Source organism: Idiotropiscis lumnitzeri, chromosome 1 (genome assembly GCF_059441095.1).
Source record: "Idiotropiscis lumnitzeri isolate Australia: NSW breed Sydney's pygmy pipehorse chromosome 1, RoL_Ilum_1.0, whole genome shotgun sequence".
Lineage (NCBI taxonomy): Eukaryota > Metazoa > Chordata > Actinopteri > Syngnathiformes > Syngnathidae > Idiotropiscis > Idiotropiscis lumnitzeri.
The window spans coordinates 19,719,490-19,747,420 of record NC_142391.1 but is presented as its reverse complement, the minus strand read 5'-3'; the positions used below and the strand labels follow the sequence as shown (position 1 = coordinate 19,747,420).

Sequence of the window (27,931 nt, the reverse complement as noted above, 5' to 3'; positions counted from 1 at the left end):
GGTAAAATGTGTTTTGCACAAGCTTTTATAGGTCAAACATCTCAAAAACCTGATGTTCTTGAATAAATGTAAAGATGGTTTTGCAATCTGCAGAAAAAATATTTCAGGACTCATAAAGCCACCTCTGATTCAAATTTGGCGTCGATCAGTGTTATCAATCTCTGTTTCTCTTTTTTTCCAGATAAAGTGAATCTGCATTAGAGGCTTACATTTCTCCAGGGATTCCCATTTGTAAGTGTGTTTTTTAAAACCATATTTCACTCCAGAACAGAATTTCACAATTGTTTTGATGGCCGATTTTTGTGTTTGTATTGAACACCCTATGATCTGTTTGTTTCCATGTTCATGTGTCTTTCCCGCGTCTATATTTCATCGTGTGTTTGCTCGTGTGTGTGCGTGTGTGTTTGTGAGGTGTGGGAGATCACACATGCTGATTCTAAGTCATGCAGGCAGTTGCATAACAACTGCTGGTGGTTGTCGTCTGCACTACCATGTGTTACATAAGACAATTTTATGTTCAGATTTAATCCGACCTGTGTTGCCTGAGCATTTACCATCTGGGATTTCCAGCCTGTCCTCATATCAAGCGTTTTAGTTGGTTCAACTGACAGCTCTCAAAGCAATTCCCTGTCTAGAGGCTCACTGACTGCAGTTGCAACGTGTTACCAATTCTAGGCTAAATTAAATATTTTTTTTCTATTATAAGGATTTTTTTGCTTGAGGTTGGGATGGGGAGGGGATTACCACCTGGATATATTCAAAATTGGTTGCTACCATATCAGGCACAATGATGATATGCAGCATATGACCGGACTATTTCCTACAGCGCTTCTGTCAAAAAGTCATTATTTTTTCAGAAAATTAAATATAAATATCTGAAAATGATCTGCACAATATTTTGCATTTATTGACATCAAATGTGGCATCCCATTAGAAAAAGCCACTATCACAGAAACAAAATGAAAAATATTGTGCTGATCTTTTTTGCTTTATTTAAATTTTTACAGGTTGAAGTGGACAATATTAGGAATGCGCATATGAATTTTGGTGGCAATTGGTCGTAGTTTTCGGGACATTTAGCGAAGCTAAAGTTTTGTTACAGCTCCGTAGGCAGACAGGCAGGCAGCCATGGCTGTTAGCTCCTGCTAGCTCCCTTGTCTTATCGAGCCAGAATTAGCCATCAAAAGCTAATTCTGGCTCGATAAGACCAACCCCAAAATTTTCCGCAAGTCAATTCATACATATTTCCGCATTGGGGCGTGTTTCACGTCTCTATGTGAACCTAACCACAGCCGTGGAAACAAACAACTTGGTCAGTTTTCAGTTACCTGACTGAATTTACATGTTCACAATCACATAGTGTCGTGACGAATGAAGTTTAATGTTGTTTAAGCATTAATCGGGGTCACTCGTAGGACTGTGTGTATTTAATAGTGACCAGGAAAAATGCCACTTATGTCACGTATCAGGGATTACAGTAAACAGGTCACACTAACCAGCACCGAACTAGTTAAAAAAAAAAAAAAGCGTCTATGTCAAGCTGTCGTCCGGATTTGCGGCTGCTTGCATGCTCGCCGCCAAACTGCCTTGTGTATATGTATATATATATATATATATATATATATATATATATATATATATATATATATATATATATATATATATATATATATATATATATATATATATCAAAGCAAAGAGAAAAAACTGACCAAGCTAAAAATAAATAAATAAAACGTTGAGGCATTTGTCAGTCAATCTCCCACTGTATAGCACATCAAAATGCTTGGCTTTTATGACTATTTCCAACACTTCTCAGTAAGCTTTTATGCAGCAGTTTGGCATAAGCAGCAACTGGACTCGGGAGGTGACCTTCACCTGTGTTGCGTCTAGGTTTTAGGCATTACCCTGTGGGAATAAAAAAAAAAAAAAGTGTCATAACTCATAATAAGCAAAGTTTTTACCAGTTGTGGTTCTAATGCAGATGCAATGCTGCAGGTCATAACAAAGTGAAGCAGAAGGGTACTGTCCTGGATTAGTGAGTGTGCTTTTCTGCTCAGACTACACGTGTAACAATTCCAGTAAAAACAAATCTGCAGATAATTAAAAAAGGGGAAGTAGTTGATAAGTAAAACCGACAAAGCACGGGAATCTGGTTTGAATCTGAAATGATTGCTGACCACTTTAATAATTTGGAAAAATGTCTGCGCTAAAAGTCGTAAAGCTGTTCTACAGTACTGTCAACATTGGAGGACCACAGAGGCCTTTAAATGGCCTCTATCATGCCAAATCAAGTTGTTTGACCTTTGAGGCGAGTTAAAATGCTAATTCATCCCCAAAACACCCCACAAAGTGGTGTTTTCCTCCATTCCCCCATGATGAGCATTCCTGCTGTCTTAGCACTTGCTCCCCGCTGTCTAAGAAAGCAATTGGGTCCTCAATGCTATTGCTAAGAATTTAGAAAATCTAATATATAATCATATATATATATATATATATATATATATATATATATATATATAGAATTAACTGTGGAATGCTTAAAATGTATAGGACACAAAAAAGTCACCCAAAGAGTTTCTTTGAGAAAGAGTATGAATAATAAATAATTACTCTGGTAAAAACGCAATGAACGGGCGAATAAAAGATGTAGAAAACATGAGCTTTCCGTGAATTGGCCACCCCACCTAGTTTGACCCCGTGTGCGCATGACGTCATCGGCCCACGGGGTCGTCTTCAGATTCGGAAAATGGCGATGACAAGCTTTCTGTAAATTGGCCGCTCTGTTTCTGTTTAATTTGTCTCTTAGTACGCAAAAGTCAAGGACATAGTAGTGTGCAATGCAGTCAATTCATGCCTTGTAATTTGATCGATCTTGTTGATATGGATAGAGTCGGATTGTGTTGTACTGCGAGCTAGCTTAAGTTGAAATATGATGACATGACATTATTTTTTTTTTTTACGAAGTAACGGGTGGCGTGTACACGCACGTGCGTCCGTGCGCTTAAAAATGCCGTCGACCCTCAATTTACCACTAATTATCTTAATAGTTGCAAAAATTCCTGCTCAAGCCTTACTGTATTTAATGCCTTCGTTTTTTCATTCAATAAATGCTAAATTTAATTCTAAATCCATATGTGTTTGAAATTGCCCCACTGAAAATGTTTCTACACAAACTACAAATTGCTGCAATGCACAGTTTGGATTTGACAAATAAAATCTGTTGCTTAAGTAAAAATGGAAAACAATTTTTTTTTCCATTATTAAGTGAGATGCATGTCATGTTGTTGATGTTTAATGAAAAACCTTGCTTCAGATTCCAAGAATTGACTGAAGAAATGACTCCTTAAAATTAATCATAATTAATCATTTGCGCTTCAAATGTCCTTAATTAGCATATTTCAAACCTTATCTGTAAACATGACATGGCCGAGTGGTCTAAGGCGCCGCGTTCAGGACCCAGTCTCTCCAGGAGGCCTGGGTTCGAATCTCGAATTTCCCCATTGTGGGACTAATAAAGGAAATATTAAGTGATGTATCACTTTTGGAACGATACAATTCAATACAATAAAGGCTATTTTGATACGCCTCTATGTAATATATTTCTATGATGTTACCTTTTTAAGGCATTAGCCCGACAGTATTGAACTCAACATCCAGTTTTGGCTACACTTACCTCAAAACGACCACCACTAATGATTGCTTGGCATGTATTGCAATTCTCAAACCAATACTTGTGTATTGTATTTATCATTCTTCCAATAGTAATTTAATTTTATCCAGTACCTCCTCTTTTTATATAATCCATTATCTTCTGTTGTCGTTTTTTTTGTACTGTTGTTGTTTTGCGTTTTTTTTTTTTTTTTGTCTGCTTGCCCAGGGACATTACATGCAAATTAGTCGTGTTGACCCTGTAAAAAAATAAATAATAAAATTAAGAAAAATGACCTCCCACGTACAACAACCGTCAAGGACAATGTTTAACACTTACATAACATTAAAAAACTAATAATAATAAAATGCAAAATTGCTTGTTGATAATACTGCCCGTTTCTGTCTCCACTGGGCTTCATTATTCGAACTCTCTTTGAGCAGGCTCTCGTTAGTCCAAAATCCTGTGACCCCAAGAACTAACGAGAACAAAGAAATAAGTGACATCAGAAGCAAAATCATCTTTATTCGCCATAATGTTCAAGCTGTATTCTGCAGGTTTTTGAATTTCTAATCACTACTGACACCTGTGGCTGAAACAGGAAAATGCACATGCCTTTCTTCATGTGCACAATGCACATTCTTAATGACAATAACAATATCATTACTTTTTACCTTTGGAGTAAAAATAAATTAACGTGCATGTCAATTTTCAAGCACAGCTCCGATCTTAGTGCTCTTCAGTACTCAAATTTCTGGTTGCGAATCTCGAGACAACAACGAGTATGTCCATGACGTCACATCTGCAGAAAGAACGTGACACAATTCCAGTCTGACAATTATTTTCCAGAGGTTTGCAAGGAATGCCCATTGTAAACAGCTAAGTATTTATTTACTATTTAAAAGATGTGTGAGTCATAAATGGTCAAATGAAAAGGTTATTGTGGGCTCAAAATGTATCGCGACTGTCACATGATCAATGTCCATACCAAATGTGAAAGAAAAGCTGACCGCGGCATTTTGCGTCTTAGCGTTGGGTCGTTCCTCAACGATTCGTTCAAAAAGAACGAATCTTTTGAGTGAGCGCGTGTGAATGGATCACTTCCTGAAGTGATTTGTTCTTTTCTCAGTTTATTTGAGCGCAGCCACGCGCATGTCGTCAATCTTCACGAACGACCAATCAGCAGCCAACGTCCAATGTACGCAGGATTTACTGAACCAACGTACATACGCTATTGGCGTTCACGAAGGAATCACGGTGCGTGTATACAGTCCTTTGCTGAATTGACATATTCTTGTTCGTGATTGTCCTTGTCCGGTTATTTCTTTCTTTGGCATTTTGCCTTAGTAATTTCATTACTCAGTACACACAAGCAGTCTGGGAACAAAAACTGCAGTTTTTGTTTTGGGAAAACGGGTTGCGCTTTAACATCAGGGTTTACGTTTGTTGAGCAAAACAGTTCTACAATCCTGAGGGTTTTTTTTATTTTTTTTTTTTACCAGAGGGAGGCATAATCTCCCTCTCGTGTTGTGCCATGCGTAGCCACAAATAATCCCAATGTATTTTTTTTTCTCTCTCCCCTCCGAGCGGGGCGTCAGCTGTTCATTCGACTCCCCTCCTCCGCCCTGTTGTGGAAAGTGCAGACGGTGAATCGGCGCACACATGTGCATACTTTCCTCTGCGACTGCAGAGAGTCTGATGCCATGACTGAGGACTCATCCATCCTCAGTTGAGAGTCATGCTCTGCCCAAGTCCTGCTGGAATGAAATGCATAGAGGGAGAGTTCACAAGTCCTACCTGTGTTTTTTTGTCATCAAAATGCCCAATTTTACCAAACCTTTGATTTTATTTCTGTGTCTACTAATAACGGGGGAATGCCGTCATCGGGAGCGGCGATGGACGGGTCCTGTGGAGACACAAAAGCATGGCACGTAAGTAACTTTAAATGTTACAACCCCGTTTATTGCCTGATTTATCTTTGTTGTTGTTCATTTTAAAAAAATGCGAGAAATTATATCATTTTATTTCCAATTTTCTAGACTCTGCGCATTTCGTTGCAATGGTTTATTGACTTTATGAGCTTACTGGCACAATAATTAAAACTGGCAATGACGAATATTTATCCACCATAATTTGAGGAGGTGAAAGAATCCTAAAGTTGAATGCAATCAAACAGGTGGCTTCATCACACTGCACTGGAAAGTGAGCTTGATGTGAGTCGTCAAATGGGATATGAGATGATGATAATCAGATGTCCAGTAGCAGTAGTAGACTAAAATCCTTCAAATTTTAACATCTTTATAAATATTTATGTATTAGCACAAGTGTTTTTGAGCTTTTTGGGCGGCTGCACTTTTCTGGATTTTGCCTCAAAATGTCAGATTAGTCAAAGTAGGTTCAGTAAGACAAAATGCAAAATAACTACAAACTTGGTTCCAAGCGAAGACAACCTGGCGATGTCCCAGAGCTTCTGAAATAGCCGCAGTGATTCGGAAGATTGAATTCAGCTACTGGCAACTCCGACACACTGAACCTACAAAGTTTCCAGGCACACACACATCTCAGGGTGCTGAGGCAGCACACCTGACACAAAACCCTCATTGTTCACTTAATTAGCATTTTGGCAACTTAGGGTGAAACAAGTCATCAAATTATGTCTCTTGTCCCGACAGATTGGGACAGACATGTTAAGGAAGCTGCAAACATGCTCAATGAACACACCTCCTCAGAAAAGGTTAACTTAAAATAAAGCTTAAAATAATAATACACCGAGGCAATTGGGAGACTGTTACTGTGAACTTGGCCCGCGTGGTGGCGTAACAGATCACTTGACTTTCATTTTTTACCTTTCGGATTTCCTTCTCGGACTTTTCATTGACATTACACAGTTGCCACCAAAATCATCACGCCACCCCGTGATCATATTAAGTTGCTAATTTAGAATGCAAACAAATCGCTAGTTAATTATGCCGTCATTGTGTGACGCGGCACAACTCTCCGGTGTTCGTGGCTAGCAGCTAGCTGTTAGCATTGCCAACAAGTGCTAGTAGTTCAATAGCTGTTCCTTGGCTTACTTTTTTTTCAAATTCTTTTTCAAAATTGCAAACCTAGATTACTTTGTAGTACACTCTCCGTGTTTACAGGAAGGGAAAGTGCACTTTGAGTTCTTTTTCATTGAATTGAATTGAATTGAATTCATTAAATTTTCACTTAATTTATTGAATGAACACTGATACTCATTAAATAATTTTATTTTTTTAACATTTAGCTCAAAATGTCTAGCAGGATATTATTTTATACACTCTACCACGTATCCTGTCTTTTAATTGTGTTAAGTTACGTTCCTAATTACTAAAAGTCCATATTGGACATTAGGAGATTTTTTTCTTTTTTTTTTTTTAAATGAGCATACACGTTTGCTAAAATAAATGAACACATCTTCTTTTTTATGTTGATCTGTAGAACGATCCGATCTGTGACTCAAAATCCATGATGCGATCCGAACAGTGTCTTACGTGGTACGCTGCACCACTACTCTTGACATAGATGCTAATTGTCTAAATTACGGCAACAGCAAAATGAGTAAAAACAACAAAAACAAACAAACACGCATGAAGGCTGCTCTGCACAATTAATGGCTAATTCATCCCCGTCTTTTCACATGCTTTTAAAGTGCTTCGGCCCTTACATTTCACCTGTCTATCCCCTTCCCTCCCAAAAAATAAATAAATAAATAAAGCTGTCTGTACATGTTGCCGTGGGAGAGAGGGTAACGCCAAAGGGTTTTTTTTTTAGGATGAGTGCTTCTCTTGTCTGCTTGAAGCAAAGTGAAGTCACTCCCTCCCATATACAAACACGGTGAACACGCAAGAGCAATCGGCAAGTTGTAAAGTTTTATATTCTATCACGGGCCCTACGAGTGCGAAAACAAGTCACATGTCCACCCATCCATTTTCTATACCGCTTCTCCACCTGGGGATTCCTCTGGAGGAGCTAGAAGACGTAGCTGGATAGAGGGAAGTCTGGGCTTCTCTGCTGAAGCTGCTGCCTCCGCGACCTGATCCCGGATAATCGGGAGATAATGGAAAGATGGATAAATGAACTTTGCTCATATTCACATGGACATTCTGCCTAGTTGGACAAAAGAGCTCAAAGACGAAGTAATTACTCTTATTCATTGACTATCGGCGCCAATCTCATGGAGGGGTACTACTTGTGACTTATGTGCAGAAGTTGCGGAGTATGCGTCAATGGTGTTTTGAGACCAGGAGCTGTCAGGCTCTCCCACACCATGCCTTGATGGATCTCACTTTGTGCCCTGGAGTAAAGTGACTGGCTATCATTTCAGGGTGTTTCCTGCCTCTTGGCATTTGGAATACAATATTATGAAAATAAAATTGGGGTAGGATCTCTTAGCCATATAAAATTAATAAAATGATTAATCAAACAGAGAGGAAAAAAGTGGTGTGTATTGCCATTGTTAATTCTGTAAAAGGTACATCAGGATACATAATGCTCTCCTCATTGTCTTCCTCTAGCTCTTTAGCAAAGAAGCCTCCGGATGTGACCAAGTCTCGCAAAATGAAGACAGAGCATCTCATCAAAGTAGATGATCATGACTTCACCATGAGGCCAGCATTTGGAGGTAGGTAGCTGCCATTTGCTTGCAGATTGCGTGATGATGCCTCTCCAAGTATTTTGGATTATTTTCGTCAACTCTTTCCACAAAAGTTTTGGAAAAAAAAAAGGCTTAATGTTTACCGTTTTGACCGTTTGACTCATCTCTTTCGATTGGGTATGCCTCGGGACGATTTGGATCATGAGTGTGCACCAGACTTTTATACCATTATTGACTCGGCAAAGTGATGTGCAGTGGACACAATGAGCTGCGCCACGCAATGGCGTTACTACACCCTAAGTTGCCACTGTTGAATGCAGAAGAAGGAAATGAAAAACAACTCATCAGGGATGGCCGATACCACACTTGACAGATTTGATATGATACCGCACTTTTTCTTGCAAAATAATCAATACCAATACCGATACATTCTTCTTGGCATATTTTTCAGTCAAATAATTTTTATACAGGCAACTCACATGACAAATTCTGGCCATTTATAAAGTGTATTTTGTGCATATGATGTGCAATTCATAATATAACTAAAGTATAATAAACAATATAAAGTCTAATCATCTTCAACACCACTTTTCTTGCCACTTAGAGTCCAAGGTTATTTTAGTTCATTAAAACCAAGGAATACCTAAAGCTAAAATTGAAAAAACATTTTCATTAATGATCCATTCCGGCTCTAGCCTTCCTGTGTGGAGTTTGCATGTTCTGCCTGTGTCTGCGTGGGTTTTCTCCGGGTACTCCGGTTTCCTCCCACATTCCAAAAACATGCTTGGCAGGTCGATTCAACACTGTAAATTGGCCCTGGGTGTGAATGGTTGTTTGTCTTTGTGAGCCCTGTGATTGGCTGGCAATCAGTTCAAGGTGTAGCCAGCCTCTGCCCGAAGATAGCTGGGATAGGCTCCAGCATGCTCGGTGACCCTTGTGAGGAGAAGTGGTACAGAAAATGGAGGAATGGATTTTCATTAATGAAATAAAATAAACACCAAAATAATTACCAAAAAAGTAAACTAACCTGTTGTATAGTCACGTAAAGGAGAAAGGAGCAGAGAGAGGAATCCTCAAAGCTGCGGGCTTCAAGACAACACCACACCACACATCCTTCTTTTAGGAATAACCTTCCAGCAATATAGATTTTTCTTTTAAATGAACACTCAAACCAAGTAACAGACTAGTCAGCAATCAGTTAACTGGCAGCAAATCAAGTAAGCCCCGAATAATTCAGAAATATTTCAGAGATTCAAAACTCAAGCTACAGTTACATCTATACTGAAAACATCTGAGAATGTCAGTGACTTCGGTATAGAAGGATTGGTAACAAATGAAAAGCACCTTTACTAAACACGAAAGATGTCCCTCCAATTGATTATATGATTTCATTTTTTTTTCTTCAATATTTGTTTTCTCCTTTTGTGGCTAAAACAATCAAACTAGTTAGGATGCAACAATCCATAAATGTAAACCGGCCATGGGTTCCAACAGTCTATAACACTGAACCCACCCCCCTAAAAAACACAGAGTACATAGTCTTCCAACCAAGAAGGAGGGCGAATCTGCCTGTGGCCTCGCTGGAGTACAGAAGATGCATGAGGAGGCGGAGCAGCAGGAGGGGGCATGTAAACCTCCTCCGGTCAGGCCACGAACTGTGGGCGTGCTGCAGGGGCTGTGGTAAATGCAGGCGACAAGTGTACAGTTTGTAGGTTGCGGGGCCGATCTTTGCCATCACCCGGAGGGGCTGTGTGAACTTGAAGTGCCCTTTCTTTTTGATACCAGGCTTCTTAACCCGGACTTAAGATCCCAGCTGAAACGCAAGCAACTGTGCACCAAGATGCACATCTGTGTACGCTTTGACTTTGAGTTGTTTCAGTGCCACAGTGTGTCACATCGAGTAGAAGCAGGAGTGGGGCGGCAGACCTTTGATGTTCAAGCTTGTACGGAAAGGACAACCATGCAGCAGATCAGCCAGAGAGACTTGAGTCACTGCATGGGTATTGGCTCGGTATGACAGAAGAAAATCTCAATGTCAGCAGTCTGGAGACGGTCTTTCAGGACTCTGTTCCATCTCACAACTTCACCATTGCTACAAGGATAATAAATGGAACTGCGGCAGTGTGTAAAACCCTGGACTGTCAAGTAATCCTCAAACTCTGCAGACACGAAGGAAGACACGTTGTCCTTAACTTGTTTGAGAGGGTTGCCCTTACGGCTGAAGACGGTGGACAGGATGGCAATGAAAGTGGCAGACAAAACATCTGCGAGTCCAGATGCCATGGAACATGCTGTCCACATTCTTCCCCAGCTCTGAAGGTGAAGTCTCTGGCCTTCAACAGCCAATGAACGTCTCCTGTCAACCATGGCTTCTGGTTAGCCCGGGTGATGATGTTCCTTGTGTCGGTCACATCATAGATGTCCTTAGTGATTTAGGAGTTCACGGTGTCTGTGTCCTCCTCAATGTCTGTTTGGTTATTGTAGGTGTCTCCAGGTAAATAGTCAAACAAATGAGAAATGTGAATGAAACTATTAGTGTTACTATGACTGGACACTGCTGCTTTTGACTGTAAGCATAATGTTAAGTATGGACAAAGAGCTTAAAACTGTAAAGCCTCACGCAACCGATCCGGAGCATCATGATAGCTGGTCTATAATCAATGAATTTCAGGATTTATGACAGATTTTCGTATCTGTTGAGGAGTCTGCTACGATATGATCGTATCTCTCTCCTTGCCGAAAATGTATGCTGTTGAAGGGGTTTCTTGTTCCCAACCTCAGTTCCTACGCCAGCATTTCGTGGGTCATCCCCGGCCCTTCCTTCCGGTGGGACATGCCTGGAACACCTACGGTGTCCAGGAGGTATCTAATTAGATGTTAGAACCACCTCATCTGGGTCCTCTTGATGCGGAGGAGCAGCGGCTCTACTTTGAGCCCCTCCTGAATCACCAAGCTACTCACCCTATCTCTGAAGGGAGATCACAGACACCTCACAGAGGTAACTAATTCCAGCAACCTGTATACGGAAACTTACTCTTTCACCAACAACCCACAGCTTGTGACCATATGTGAGGGTTGGAGTGTAGACTGACTGGTATGGTTCTGCCTGGAAATACTGTCTATATTTAAATAGTCATATTGTACTGTATTGTTCTGAATGGAATAGGTGAACTCTCACCGGAAATGAGTCTGACTTACTGCCGGCAATGCGGACTGGGTTTGGGACTCGACAACCCGTATCATGTACTCCATACTCCCGTAGCACCCCCCACAGAACTCCCTGAGGGACATGGTCGAACGCCTTCTTCAAGTCCACAAAACACGTGAAAATTGGCTCCAATGGGGTCCTGTCAAGGGTGTAGAGCTGGTCCTTTATTCAACGCCCTGGACGAAAACCACATTGCTGCATCTGAATCTGGGATTCAACTCGACAGACTCTCCTTTCGAGCTGCCCTGAACAAACCTTATTGGAGGTTGGAACATCGAGAGACTTGAAGACGTCCAGGCCGATTTCGTGCTGGGGTCACATTATGGTGTACAGTATTTCGACTTTTATTGATTTATTTGTCCATTTACATAAATTATTTGTGAAGTGACAATGGGTGCGAGGACCTTCAGGTTAGTTTTAGACAGCTTGGTTCTCGAGGCAAAAACAAGCACTGGAGTCTTTTGTTACGGCGCACATTGTCTACTACTCACTTTTTTTTCCGTAAACTACAGTTTCAACCTCTGCGCTGCTGGGAAATTAAAATAAAGACCATAAAGAAGGATATTTTTGGAAAAATCTCAAAATCTACATTTTTGACCAAACTATTTGTCAATAAAATGAATCTCCACAACGTATGCCTGATTCTGTAAAAACACATTTTTTCTCTCTCTCTCTCTCTCTCTCTGTTTCTCTCTCTCTCTCTCTCTCACACACGCCGAGAGAGTGGGGGGAGAGACTGACATGTGGTATGTGTTATTGCTTTTAATCCTCAGTAGAATAACACATTAAACTTGTTGTTAATCTGCATAGAAGGAAGAGAGGGAAAACCCATCAGCCAGATCACTTGATGCGTGTGCTCAGAGTAATGTCGTTTTGTTTACTACGGAAGAGATCATGTGCTTTTTAGAAAATGTGATGGTTTAGCAATATTCCAGATTTAGCCTTTACATTTGAAGGCTTTGTGATTTTGTAATCTAATAGCCCAAGTTTCTCTTGAACAGTAAGAAATAACCAGTGTATCACTCACTCTGAGACTGAACCCTCAAAGAAAACACTTCCATTCTTCCACGCAATCCTCACTTTTCATTTGTGTGTGTGTGTGTGTGCGTGTGAGTGTGTCTATGTATGTGTAAGAAAAAGTTAAATTACGTTGTAATCAAGAAAACTTGTGAATTTAGCAGGTGATCAATAATTATTCTCCCCACTGTAGGTACTAAATAGATTTCCTTTCAGTTTTAATAGCACTTGTCCTCATTAGGGTCATGGGTGACGAGCACCTATCCCCGTTGACTGAGGTGGGATACGCCTTGCACGAGTCACCAGCAAATCACAAGGAACATCTGGAAATGTTTTTGGGCTGTGGGAGGCAGCCAGAGTACTCAGAGAAAACCTGCACAAGCATAGGGGCAACATACGACACATGTAAATAGTGCAACTAGAGGAGTTAACACATTGGACAAGGCTTACAGTAACATCCCGCTGGGCTACAAGACCCGACCTTCACCACACTTAAACACTTTGGACCACATCACCCTACAATTAATCCCTGCGTATATACCCCTCCGAAAATCCTCCCCCACCATCACTAAGACCATCAGGATGTGGCCAGATGGTGCTTCCCAGCAGATGCATCACCGTTTCAACCACACTATATTGGGCTATCTTTGTGGACGAGGTCCTGGATGTCTTCACACACACTAAACTGTCTGGACATGTGACCACCCCAATGAGAAGTGAAGGACAAAGTTACCATCTTCGGTACAGAATGTGGTTATTGGACATCAGCAATAGCTGGCAAGCATGGATCGCAGTGCAACACTTTTCCAACTACAAACCGGGCTCCAGAGTCAAGTCAAAGTCAAAATTATTTATATAGCCCTTAATCACAAAAAGTCACCTAGGGATTCACATGCACACCGTTAACTAGTATTGACAACATTTCTTGATTTCAACCCACAGGAGGGCAAGGAAAAACTAAAAATAAATTAATTAAATGGATCTAATCCACCATCCATGATGACTAATCTCTAAGGGATGCCAAGTGGGCAACATTGTAACGCCATCTCGTGCGATGCAATGTTAATTAGAATAATGTAAACGTAAATTTACCAAGATGAATGCTGTAGGAATATATCTTCGGAGAGATGGGTCCTCCTCAAAACCCGGCCCGGTTGGTAAATGATAAATCTCCATAGCACTGCCTCCGAGTAGGTCCACCTCAGATCTTGTCGAGACGTTCCCAAGGCATCTGGGAGACAGTCTCTCTAGCGTGTCCTGGGTTGTCCTTGGGGCCTCCTGCCAGTGGGACAGAAAGGAGCAGGAGTTCTTCTCTGACAAACCAGGAGGACTTTAGTGGAGCCAGAACTTGGTCCTTGACCTGCTCATTTTGTTTGGTGAATCGTGCAAGGTTGAGCTGCTGCTGGTTTTAGTTCATAGGGTACTGACCCACTGGGGCCTGGTGCTGTAGGGAACTCGGGGGACAGACCTGCTCGATAGTCTTAAACGTTTTTAGCCTCCGCGTCTAAATGATTTTCCACAAGTCACGCATAAACTCTCTCCGCTCAACATCAGCAAAAACATATTGAAGTGGCACTGGGGAGCTTGTGTTCACTGACACTAGAGAATGCATATGAACACAGACTGCAGGGGAAGATAATCTAGATAACGAAAAAATGACTCATGCACATAATAAAAAATGGAATATACAAATTGGGGTTCCATCACCGACATAAAAACGGATTCCGTTGTAAATCTATAATCTATTTAAAAAGGAACAAATTGACTGTATGAATGGAAGTATTTTATTGCGATCATAACTCTGTTGCCATGCTCAAGCTAACGCTCATTGGAGAAGAGCCGTGATGTCATCTGCTTTATCCCAGAGCATCAACGTGTCATGCAATGTAATCTCGTTGGTATATGAACTTGTCACACTGTCGTAACAATGACAACCAGTTTACAACCCAAGACCATCAAATATTTTGACTCAAAGTACAGTCGGCCTTTTAGCTATTAGTTCCATTGAATGGTGTTGTTTCGGTGATTTGAAATCCAACTCTTTCGGTACATAGTTATGTGGAAGGCTCCCATGGCAGCAATGCTGAGCAGATTAAGCTGGCAGCCGTTCCTCCTGCTTACAGTTTAGATTTGCATTGGCACCAATCTGTTACACCATCAGCCAGATGTTACTCTGCAAATAACACTTTGTCACAACTAAGAAGCAGGCGGCACAAGGATTCAAAATATTCCAAAAGCAATTGGAGGTGAATGCAGAGACGAGCGAATCGATGCAATACCAAGTAAATACAGGACCAGTATCATTTGCATCAACTGAACTGAACTGCATCATTCAATTCATGCAATTCATGACCTTGATTGAACTTCCCCAAAATTATAATCTGTCAAAACGCAAAGTCTGGTTAGGAAAAGCCACTTCAACCTGCCTACAATGCAGCAAGAATTTTGAAAATGGGATGATTTGAGCTTTGAAAAAAAGCACACATTTAGCAATACTGAATTAGATCTTGAACATATTTCTTACAAAGACGCTCATTTGAAGGGCCTGATTAGCATATATTGTTCCACCCCCAATTTTTTTTTTTTAAAGGGATGGGCTGTTTTTTTTTCTAGAAGGAAAATAATGATGCCAAGATATTCAAATTTTGACATGATATATAAACCCATAAGTTTATTTGAACAATATACAACATTTTAAATCAATTCTTTTTCAAGTACAATGTGTGTTCAGGGAATGAGATGCAAATATAAAATGACATTTCTCCCATTTATTGCATTCCTTTTCTCTTCCTGAGAACAGCAACAAATATGATAAAATGTCAACAAATAAGCCAGTGCTTTTCAATTATTTTCTGTTAGCAAGAAGAAAACAATTTGTACCCCCACCCTAACACCCCAACTCTCCGCCACAACTATAAATAATAGCATTTTCATTGCAAAACAAACCTACACCACAGAGTTAATACTCGCTGCACAAAATGGGCAATGAGAGCGCCGCTGCCAACTACTGGAGTGGCTGTGCAATTACGCTTTTTTTAGTACGGCGGGAAAAAAAGCATGAAGGTTCACACGTGTCCCCCTCAGATCGCACCCCCTCCAATGGAGGGGCCCGCCGCCCCACTATTTGAGAAGTATACTGAGTTTAACAAAACTGAATGAAACACTTATCGGCCTGGTAAAAATTTTGAGATTTTAAAGTTGTCATAAACAATGAAAGCAACGGTGAAAAAAAACAATGGAAAAAAAAACAAACCAACAAAAAGAATGCTGGTATGTCCATTGCAGCCATAGTCTATGAATTTTTGAAAGTCCAAGTTTAACCCATTTTTGCACATTTACCTGGGTCATACTTTTGCACCCGTAACCCTTCGACTTTGCCATTTGAAGGCTTGGGACTACAACAATGGAAAACACCCCGAGTTTTCGAAATATTATATAATTATGTTTCATACATCCTTCTCCACAAAAGAGGAAATGCTTAATAACTCCCCTGCACATGCTCAAACTACCCATGTGTATAGTCAGGCCTGAAGACATCTATATGACAATAGTTTATTTTTTTTGCACCACCTAGTGGCGACAAGAAATGTTTTATTTAACAAATATGCACAAAATGTAATAAAACTTTGCACACACACCAGCTGATGCTTTAATGTGTCATTTTGTTTTTAAGGTCCTGCCATCCCTGTGGGAGTAGATGTTCAGGTGGAGAGCTTGGACAGTATCTCGGAAGTTGACATGGTACGGTAGCCTCTGTGTATTTGGGGTGTTGCATAGATTTTCATTGTTATAAATGTATGAATTAAATTATAAAATTATAATTATAAATAATAAAATTATTATATTTGAGCATCCGTTTCATGAATGTGTCATTTCATTTAAATAGGAAACTAATACAGAATTTAAATTTAGCTTATTGTTATTATTATTATTATTAATCCCCGCTATATTGCGGTTCATGCTCGGCGCTATATTGCAGATTTTCCATGTAAGTTAGAATTAGAATTTCTCTATTTTTTTAAAACCGTTTGGACAATATTTTTGCTTTTGCTGCCTCTAAATTTATGATATGTTTTAATGTGTTTGTATTCATTTAAAAGTGTGCACAGAGCAAAATTGACACCAATCTCGTCTTATTCGAATTTTTTTATGCAAATTTTGAGATCAGCACCCGCAAATTAAGACATAACAGCCAATGATTTATCGATGGTGTAGTACCACAAATAAGTTGTGTCCACCATTCCTAAATGTTGTCGCCACCTGTCAATATGTAAAGTAGTATGTACAGTATAAGCTTTCCTTTGCATTCGAAGAATAAAGCTGCCTTGCCTTCCCTTCGAACAATATTTGCTGCAATGGCTTTTGACTGCATCTTCACTGTTCTCTGATTGACTTTCACGCCATCTTCCAACAGGACTTTACCATGACACTGTACCTGAGACATTATTGGAAAGATGAGCGTCTGTCATTCACCAGCAGTACCAACAAGAGCATGACATTTGATGGCCGTCTGGTGAAAAAGATCTGGGTGCCTGATGTGTTTTTTGTCCACTCCAAGAGATCCTTCATCCATGACACCACCACAGACAACATAATGCTGCGTGTCTTTCCTGATGGTCACGTTCTTTACAGTCTAAGGTGTGTATCAAGTCATCATTTATTGATATTATTTAAGTTCATCTGTTGCAGTAGAATTTAAGATCATGATAGTGATCAGAGATGAGGTTTTTAGATCTGTCAGCCAACAGATACCAACCGTCTATTCATCTTCTACCCCTTATCAGAGGTCTCTTCGCAAGGGCATAAGCCTTATCATGGAGACCGGGTCACTTAATCCAGCTCTTCCATTTGCCAGGCCAACTGAGAGAAATCATTCCACATTAAAAAATGTCCAAAACCCCTCATCTGGGGAGCTATCCAAGGAGGCTCAGCCACTTCAGTTGGTACATCTGGAGGAGCAACAGCTCTAATCTGACCCACCAAAATGTTTCATCTTTTGGTGAGGTTTGATTGACCACATATCTATGTGGCTAAATGTGCGACCTGGCCTGAGATAAGCCGCAGGAGATGGATGGATTTGGCTGAATTTTTCTCTGCCTGCGTGTTAGTCACTGTTTGTTTCTCCCTTCTCCTTGGTAAGCGCTGGTGGCCACAGCTTACTGAGCAGCACCTGCTGACAATGACAATGCGCTTGCTTAATAGGTACAGCAGCAGCAGAAGAAGAAAGGTGCTTTTACTGCATTGCTTCCCACCATCATCTCGAGGGTTTTTGTGTTTCTGGCTGATCTCTTGTACTTTGTATTTCATGTGTTTGGCTGTTTGTGCTAACATTTTGCTTGACTGTTGACAATATTTACGTATATGAGTGTTTCTATCCTTGTGTAGAATAGATTTCCAATATGTATTCCCGTTGTCATTTCCTTCAGCGGTGGCTCTGTTTACCTCCTTGAGTAAGTTTTTGTTTGTCACTTGTTTGTTCACGTTGACCTTTTGTTGTCATTGTTTTCTTTTGATAAGATTGTTTCTCATTCTCTCTTGGTTTAATAAATTCAGTTTGATTACTCTCTTCTGTTGATTCTGCTTTGGGATCCAGGATTCAGTATTCACCCCTCTCTGATAGTACTGAAGAATGGATGCAATGCCATGATTGTCCTTTTGATGTGTCTTAGAGTCACAGTGACTGCAGCTTGTAACATGGACTTCAGCCGGTTTCCGCTGGATTCTCAGACTTGTTCCCTGGAGTTGGAGAGCTGTGAGTTGAAAATCCTCAATGACATAGTCATACATCTGTCATCGATATCCACCATCCTCATCTTGAGTGCTTCTTCTATTCAGAGAACTGGAGAGGGAGGGGGGAAGAGTCAAAATCCATCCAATGTCCTTTTTGTTTTTTTAGGAATCACAAGAATCTGATCAAATATGAATATCGATATATAAAAAAATAATGCTGCATGTAAAAAAAAATAACGCAAAAATTTGTGTACTTTGGAACAGAATGGTGGTATGCCGTTCTTTGTGAGTGTCGCCGACATTTCAGCATTCCTTCAGCCTCTGCATACTCAGAACATACCTGGCACCCTTCTGCATTTTCCACGTACATTTGTAGCAGTCGACACTCCGTACATTGGCATGATTGTACTTGCATCTCCAGTTCACCCGACACACAGTCCTTTTCCCAGGGGCAGGTGTGGGAGGTTGTTGTCAAAGCAATTGTTCAGTGCAGCTTCTTCTTGCATCCACAAGCAAGTTTGCAAGCCCCACCAGGAATTCTACCTGTCTCTCCTGTCTTTCGGTGTGTTCTTGGTGTCGTATGATGTCTTGGAACCAACTTCATTGCTTCAACTATTCAGAGTAGAATTATCTCAGTATGTTCAGCAAATTTTGTCCCGATGGGCCAAGCTTTCATTTCTTTGTTGATGGTTCTCACAACATGATGCAGACAAATCTTTGCGTAACACTAGTAGCGAAATCAATGTATTCAAGTTTGGCACGTTTAGCGAGTGGCAATATAAGATGGCCGCCGGTGTCTTCACTTTTGCACCTAAGTGACATTGTTAGTCCCTTAAGATATATCCATGATCCATATATATCCATCCATGCCCATGTCTCCCACGTCAGCCCCAAAATGTTGTCATTGATTGGACCACTTGGACTTGAATATATCAGTGGTGGGCCTTCAAGGCCTTCTCTGCTGGCCTAACATAATCAAGAAATCGTGAACATATTCTTCACACTGATGTCATATTATATCCTATAGTGTTGTATTTTTAGGTGAGAGTTTTTATCGAATCAGAATTCAGCTAGCTCGTGTTGCCAGGCAGATTTCACAATACCAGGAGCAAGCACTATTCGTCCGAAGCCTTCAGATACAATTGTGCGAGCGTCTGTTCTATCAAAGTCAATGAGCTTTCAGAGTTGATAGACAGTTGCGATAGTCAATCAGATCACAGCTTGGTTACAGTGAGCCTTCTTGCTGGACTTGCGCTGAAGGTGATAAACGCATCTTGTGATTGGATACTCACTCGTGAGGGGGCAGCACTATGCGCAATCAACACACCCGGAAGTCGTAACTGGCGACCGTTCGAAAATGTAAAATATATTCTTGCCTTTTTAAACCACAATGGCCGAAGGAGGCAAAAGTGTGGATTTAATTCCAGATACACGTGCGAGGTCATTTTCAAGACGGACCTTTCAAAAGAAGCCTTGGTGGGATTTATTCAAGCAGGACTAAGTAGGACGTCACTGAAGGCCTGACGTGTGAAATGCACGGCCGCCATTGATATATATATATATATATATATATATATATATGTATATGTATATATATATGTATATATATATATATGTAGTCTGGCTGGCCTCTCCTCTTTGCCTAGAGTTATAATTTTGAATGAAAATATGTGGGAAAGAAGTAGATTTAAAAAAAAAAAAGCTAATAATATGAGTTTAAGGGGTTTCTTGCAATGGACATGTCTGGATGCAATCTCTGAACATGGTCAATGACTTTTGCCAGCTTTCCATATGTGAATCCTAGTTTGTTAGTTAGCGACAATCCTGAAATGAACCGCATCACAAGCATGGGGGAAAAGTTACGGCTCTCCAAATTATGGTAATTGATCTATAACACATGTTTTAAAATTAGTGCATCTATAACAATGCTGTCTGATATTTTACAGATGCATACACAGATGAAGACTTGATGCTTTACTGGAAAAGCGGTGATGAGTCCCTAAGTACTGATGATCGTATTTCATTATCACAGTTCCTCATCCAGAAGTTCCACACAACGTCTCGTTTGGCCTACTACAGCAGCACAGGTAGTTTAATATTGTAATACTGTGTTTAAAAAAAGAAATGTATTTTTATTTTTTTTTTTAAGGGTGTCCCGATCCGACATTTGGATCTCAGATATCGGTCCGATATTAGCCAAAAAAACAGTATCCGATTTTATCGGGCGGCACGTTGGTTAAGTGTTTAGCATGACAGCCTCACAGTGCAGAGGTTGTAGGTTCGATTCCGGTTCCAGCCATCCCATGTGGAATTTGCATGTTCTCCCCGAGTCTGCGTGTATTTTCTCCGGCTGCTCCAGTTTCCTCCCACATTCCAAAAACATGCACGGTATTTTGATTGGACACTCTGAATTGCCCCTAGGTCGTCTTTGTGGGCCCTACAATTGGCTGGCAACCAGTCCAATGTGTATCCCGCCTACTGCCTGTAGACAGCTGGGACAGGTTCCAGCGTGCCCGCGATCCCTACGAGGAGAAACAACTCATATGGATGGATGGATGGATTTTATTGGACTACATCCAAAATCTCTTATATTAGCATTCATAGACGATCAGTCCATTCAGCAATCTGTACTACATATATATCCATCCATCCATTATCTATACCGCTTCTCCGCACGAGGGTCGCGGAGGGCGCTGGAGCCTATCCCAGCTGTCTTCGGGCAGTAGGCGGGGTCACCCCCTGAATTGGTTGCCAGCCAATCGCAGGGCACACAGAGACGAACAACCAAACCGCGCTCACACTCATACCTAGGGGCAATTTAGAGTGTCCAATCAACCTGCCATGCTTGTTTTTGGAATGTGGGAGGAAACCCACGCAGGCATGGGGAGAACGTGCAAACTCTAGTGAGGAGAAGCGGTACAGAAGATGGATATATATATGAAAATATATAAAATCTTGAGTTTCAGTTCTTTCTCAGTTCAGTTTGTTTTTTTATTTTCTTTGAAACCAATTGAGAGCTTCCTTGCCGGTATGTTTTGGATTATTATCCTGCTGAATTTTCAACCCTCATTTCATTTTCATCATCCTCATAGATGGCGGCAGAGTTTTAGCAAGAATGTCTCAGTACATTTGACAGTTCATCTTTTCCTCAATCATGTGGAATTTTCCATTACCATTATCTGAAAAGCAACCCTACATCATCATGTTCCCAGTGTTGAATTTCACTGTTGATATGATGTTTTTAGGGTGATGTGCAATACCATTTCTCTTCCAAACGTGGTGTGCATTATGGCATCCAAACAGTTACATTTTGCCCTCATCAAACCAGACGATATTCTATTTAACTGGCTTATCCAAATTATCAAGCAAGTGGGTTATATTTTATATAAGAAGAGAAGTCACAAAAACACAAATGTAAGCTCAGCTTCTCCATCACGTTCTCTAAAAAATAAGGTACTTCATTGATGGTAGAAAGATTTTTGCAAGACAATATGTGGTCGCCTTCATGCATTTTGTTTAGTGTTTTGGGGGAGAACTGATAGCATGTGGTTTTCTAAAAATATGAGGTGCAAGTGAAAAAGCAACAATGTAGCAATTTGAACCATGCATCAATCTAGTGGAACTCCTCAATGACGAATATGTTTTTATGTAGTTTAATCTTCCTTGGACACCCAACTGAGCTGTTATGGCACTGTGTTTTCAGGCTGGTACAATCGCCTCTACATCAACTTCACGCTGAGACGCCACATCTTCTTCTTTCTGCTGCAGACATATTTTCCTGCCACACTCATGGTCATGCTATCATGGGTGTCCTTTTGGATTGACCGCCGGGCTGTGCCAGCCAGAGTTTCCCTAGGTAAAAGTAAAATCCATTATCGTCTGAATCAAAGGGGGGAGGGGGGGGGGGTGAAGGAATCTCCCGAATCCTGATGTGATTTCTCTCGCTATGGGAATTTCCAGTTGTTGCATATATTCAACATTTTGAGGGCCTCCTCGTGACCATATGTAAGGGCCTTGTGACACAATATAATTGCAGTGTCTAAAATAGCACCAGTGATTGAATTATATGAGGAGTCAGCACTTCAAAAGTGGGGGGTAAAAATTGTTAGGATTAAACAAATTTCTGAGCAAATTCTAATCTTCTCTGATTCAACTGACTGCTTCTCTTTGTTGTGGCCTAACAGTCTCGCGCCGATTTGAGCTTGCATTTTTGGACACTAACATTCAAGGCTTATTAAATTGATATCAAGGAAGGGGTCCTTTAATTACATGCGACTAGGCCTGTTTATTCAAAAGTTATTTCAATCCAAAATATTGAATTTTATAAGATCTTAATAATGCTGCAAATTCAACATTTAACCATTTTGAGTTCTTTACAGCCTATAAAATATCTTGAAATGCTGTTGCGCTTAATAATTTGGAACAATGGATTTATTCATTCTATTTATTTATTGTAAAAGTACTGTTGTTTCAACATTTCTCTCGATGCAATTTAATATAAACAGTCACAGCTGAAGACTTAAAAAATATAGTGACTAAAATGCCCATCAATTATTCATGAAAATGTGAATACAATGTACTTTGCATAATAATTTGAAACACGTTTTAGAGATGCCAACATCAATTTTGGTGACTATTGATGGCAGTATTTGCACATTAGGCAATGTTTTGTTTATTTTCTTCTCCTTCCAAGTGAGGAGGGACATATTTATATTACAATGGGCAGCTAAAGAGCCATTTGAACAGTTTCCACGAGAGCCACCAACTCTACAATGAAGATCATTTTTCTTTTGTTTTCACTTTTTCAGCTGACACCCAGGTTGAAGGGAAACCTTACATAGACAAGGCAGTTTCTCTTGGTCAATTCACTCAGAAATAAACTATGGAGGATTGATTGAGATTTTGAATTTCAAACAGCGTACCTACGACAAGCCACATTTCGTATATTTGGTCTAATGTTACAAAATTGTTTTATGGCTAAAAGTTAAAACTCTTTAAAAAGTGCCGTAAATCTGCAATGGCAATTGGCATCGCGTGAGACTCATAAACTGAAAGGCAGGGTTAGTTTGTATTTACAAACAGATGAAAAATCTGAAATCTAGCATCTTAGCGTGTCAAACAGGTGTTTAGGCAAAGGTATTCCCAAGACCACCTTTTTGAAATGATATTCTTTTGTCTAAATCACTATTCCAGTACTGATCACATATTCTATCGACACATTTTCGATTAAAGTCCAAGCGAACAGTTGATTTGTTAATAGTTGATCAAAAAAAAAAAAAATCAGATCGAAAACTACTCATCTGCATCGATGAAATGTAGGCTGTAGTATCATCACGTAGGACGATGGGCAAAAGTCGCTCGATGCCTGAGGTGAATGGCCGTTATGCAACAAAAATATTTTGGCGACTTTTTAGACGACGACATGAAATGCGGACCCCCACAGACGATCGGACACTCCGCACAGTGCGTGATCTGTGTTTAGGGACGGGTGCCCCTGGCAGTTGAACCACACCATCTGGTGTCAATGAAGATGTTATTGAATTCACGAAGCTAGACAGCACACTTCTCACAGTGTATCCCGTGAACTTAATGTAATGTCATCTTCTGTATCTTGTGTCTAGGCATCACCACTGTACTCACCATGTCCACCATCATCACGGGTGTGAATGCGTCGATGCCTCGAGTCTCATACATCAAGGCAGTGGACATTTACCTCTGGGTCAGCTTTGTCTTTGTCTTCTTATCTGTGTTGGAGTATGCTGCAGTCAACTACCTGTCCACTGCTCAGGACCGTCGGGAACGTAAAATGAGAGAGCAGGCACGATCCCAGGTAGGTTGGTCTCACCTGGTTGTTTGGCATGATCCTGTCTCAGCCCCCTGCTTTCTAATGGAAGGAGAAATCTCTCACTCTCGTGCCAACGGAGGGCAGAGAAACTAGCAGATATTAAAACAGCTTTATGGAGAAATCGATATTTGGATATTGGCATGCTTGGTCTGGCTCGAAATCGAGATGAGGAACTGTTATTTGGTCCTCATTCTTTTTTTTTTAACTGAAAGCTCACAGGATGGACAAAAGAGCGGGCATGAATAACTTCTAACAATCAGTACAACGAAACAATTGGCAATGGACAGTTGAAGCCTGTCACAGCCAGTTTTGATGGCCAGTAAATCTTTGGTGTGATTTCAGTGACAGACCAGCCGCCCATCTGCATTTGAGAAAGCAAGAAAGATATACCATCCCAGCAAGGGGACAACATGGGGCTCATATTAGATTCAAAGCAAGGCACTATTAAAATGGAGCCATCCATTCACATTCAGTATTATGTTGTCTGCACCTGTCGTGTTTGTCAAAAGTAGAACAACTCACATTACCTTTCCAGCTGGTGCGGATGTTTTCCTCTCTCCCTGTTGATTCAAATCATCGGAATTGTTATCCGGCTTCTGCGGACCTTGCTGACTATCTGACCAATTAAATCAGGTGTGTTGCAGCCGGGAAAGATGGAAAGCATCCGTGAAACGGGCCCCTAGGAACAGGATTGACGACACCCGCTTTAGAGTGAGATTTGTTTGATGGATAAATGTGAGGATAGCTTCAATTTTTATAGCTCACATTTATTAAGGCTTTTGGTGCTGCGCTACTTTTTTTTTTTTTGCAATTTAAATAAATTATATTATTTGAGAGTGACTATGCTCTATTAAATATTTTTAAAATATGAAGTCCTTTCAAAAAAAATATTTTCTAAAAAGGTGGTTTTATGTATTTGTTCTGGTATTACTTTGTCACATTATCTTCCCGTATTTTCTCATGAAGTTATTGCCTTATTGCTTCTTTCCTGGTAGTCACTGCCCTGCACATGTGGCATTTCCCAGACAAGAACCATGGCAATGTTAGATGGCACCTATAGCGAAGCCGATACCAACAGTCTCGCCGGCTACACTGAAGAGCCCATGGTGCCCGATGAGGAGCAGGAAGAAATGCATGATGTTTCAGAAAAAACAGAACATATGGTGGTTCATCTGTCAGTGAGCAGTGAGTCCACCACCACCAAGAAGAAGAAGAACCTACGTGCCCTAAACATCATTCAAAACACGCATGCCATTGACAACTACTCACGGATGATTTTTCCCGGGTCGTACATTTTCTTCAATCTCATCTATTGGTCAGTTTACTGCTGAACACACATCCCATTTATTTAAGGCTGCTGTCATTGAAATTGTGACAAAGACGGAATACAAACTTGATTGAAATGTTACAATTCTGAACAAATAAAAAAATGCCTCCTGGACAATATGTTTGTTGCTTAAGATGCTGGAGAGTGACGGGACACAACACAAATCAATTACAATACAATACTATTTACATTGAATTGGTGCTAGACGGCAAATTCACGCACACACAACCCGTACGGGTATGCGTGGGTGTGCATGTGCTTGTGTGTGTATGTCGACACACATACAGTACACGCTTATTTTTATCTGGTTGCTATCATGTACTCTTAAGTGTTGGAATTCTTTTTTTGGTGTTAAAGAAAATTCGCATCTCTTATTTCACATTCTTGGAACAGATTTTCCGATAAGCATAAGTCCTAAATATTATCTGGGAGTGAGCGATTTAGGTGATTCCTTTTTGTTCTCATGTGCTGAAATAAAAAGGTGTTTTGCTTTTCTCTAGGTAAGGATTATGTCAGAATTGATTGGAATTATTTCTTGAAATGTGTGGCGTATGATGGTTGCAATGAATAGGATGTCTGAAAGAAAGTTCAATGTTGTTACATTCTGTCTGCTCTAATTCTAGTCAATCCTGAATTTCTTCATTAGGATGCGTTCATTTGATGAGGTTTTTGTAAGATACTGAATAGACAACACTTGAAGTTGAATGCATCAAATCCCCCCTTGAAAAAATATTTTAAAGAGTGATTGTTTTTTTTTTGTTGTTGTTGTTCATAGATTAAACATTAATTTTCCAAAGTCTTATTTTTGGAACTACTTTAATTTGAATTCAAATGGGATTACTGGAAAAACAAGTCTTGATTATTTATTCTACATTTTAATTTGAACTGTAGTTATTCGTTAAAGCGGTAAAATAGGAAGGTTATTCCAACATTTTAACTCGTATGTGATTCAGAGAGTTTATCTTTAAAAACAAAACAAAAAAAACTCAAATTTCTCCATTGTGGGACTAATAAAGGACATCTTTATCTTTATCTTTAATTCTGTAAGTGTCGGTGAAATATTGTTTAGACATTTAATGTTACCTGTGGGCAATTTTCCATGTGTCTTCCTATTCACACAAACTCTCTGAGAATTCCTTGGACTACGTTGAGCAATATCAGACATTCACAGGGTGGGGAAACTATATCACACCTGTTCAAAATCTGTGATCATAAATGATGAATGTAAGTGTGGTACAAAAAACATTCAAATTACCTATATCAATATAGAGGATATAATTGAATAGACATTTGTGACACTGATAAAATGAGACCATATATTAAAGAATCCGTCAAGGATTTTATACCACTTTATAATGTGAAACCGCCCAAATTGACTTGAATTGTCCAGATATCAATTTAGCAAATTTTGTAATAATTATAACTTTTAATAAATTATTACATCAATATTTGCTATTTTATAATACGAAATATATGAAGAGAAACATTGGGTTTTCTCATCAAGAAACGGAGTATAAAAATGGTTGAAAGGTACACTATGTTAAATGGTGTATAATCTTATTACTAATTACCGCAAAAGTGTAGAGATGCTTCACTTGTCAGATAATAATCCTCAAGTATTTCAAGAATTTACCTCGTCTTCGAGATATAAGAATTTTCTTAATTTAACACTCTTCAGATTCAATCCATCCATTATCTGAGCCACAGACAAGATGATTTTAATCATTAATATTCAAAGTCTAAGTAAACTAAGTTAAGATGTCACATTATTGTAACATATTTTAAAATTAGGACAAAGTGATCTACATTACATAACTCACATTTTATAAAACGAGCAGCATGGTCGGATACTGGTTAGCACAATGGCCTCACAGTTCAGAGATGCAGCGTCCGATTCTGGCTCGGCCTTCCTGTGTGGAGTTTGTATGTTCTACCCGTGTCTGCGGGGATTTTCTCCGGGTACTCCGGTTTCCTCGCAAATTCCAAAAACATGCATGATAAGTTAATTGAAAACTCTATATCGTCCCCTGGTGTGATTGTGAGCGCAATTGTTATTTGTCTTCGTGTGCCCTGCGATTGTCTGGCAATCAGTCCAGGGTGTACCCCGCCTTCTACACATGACATGCATGATTTTTCTCTTGACACTTCCCCACTAAAGGTAGTGAGCATTAAAATGTCCCACTCAGACCACTGGGTGTCGCTGTTGATCCATGATTCTAATTTAATTCGCCAACATCTACTCCAGCAGCTAACGGCATTTATTTCAAAATAAGACACGTCTTTTTTTGTGTGTGTCTTGTGTGAAGTCTATTTTGACGTACAATTTGTTAATAATTTAAATATGTGTTGATCAAAAATGTATTTTTTTAACGGTTTTTGCTCATTGGTTATATCTCCGTCAGTTTGTTCAAATGTGCCCCGCCTCAGAAATGCGTTTGACGCGACAACCAGGTTTAATCTTCTCGTCCATTAAGTTTGTAAAGAAGAAAAGAGGAAAAAACTCTTTGGTGATAATTTTTCGTTAAAAACAGGAG

At 39.9% G+C, this 27,931-nt stretch overlaps 1 protein-coding gene across 2 annotated transcripts; it reads left to right on the top strand.

Moving 5' to 3' along the window:
- The first annotated feature begins 181 nt into the window (after positions 1-181).
- On the top strand, positions 182-26,193 carry gabrr2a (gamma-aminobutyric acid type A receptor subunit rho2a). Of its 2 annotated transcripts, none has more exons than XM_088317578.1 (11): positions 182-231; positions 4,782-4,909; positions 5,251-5,583; positions 8,191-8,297; positions 16,169-16,236; positions 16,910-17,133; positions 18,165-18,247; positions 20,172-20,312; positions 21,929-22,081; positions 23,847-24,055; positions 25,066-26,193. In XM_088317578.1, the coding sequence occupies exons 3-11, from the start codon at positions 5,420-5,422 to the stop codon at positions 25,399-25,401; spliced, it is 1,485 nt and encodes a 494-aa protein (XP_088173704.1). In that variant the 5' UTR covers positions 182-231; positions 4,782-4,909; positions 5,251-5,419; the 3' UTR covers positions 25,402-26,193. The 2 variants fall into 2 exon arrangements, with proteins under 2 accessions (XP_088173704.1, XP_088173788.1); XM_088317662.1 differs by lacking the exon at positions 25,066-26,193 and adding an exon at positions 24,606-25,059.
- The last annotated feature ends 1,738 nt before the right edge of the window (positions 26,194-27,931 follow it).

Coding starts and splice junctions, on each gene's coding strand:
- gabrr2a (XM_088317578.1), top strand. CDS start 5,420: ATGCATAGAGGGAGAGTTCACAAGTCCTACCTGTGTTTTTTTGTCATC. Junction 8,298..16,168: donor CATGAGGCCAGCATTTGGAG/GTAGGTAGCTGC, acceptor TTTGTTTTTAAG/GTCCTGCCATCCCTGTGGGA. Junction 16,237..16,909: donor GTATCTCGGAAGTTGACATG/GTACGGTAGCCT, acceptor ATCTTCCAACAG/GACTTTACCATGACACTGTA.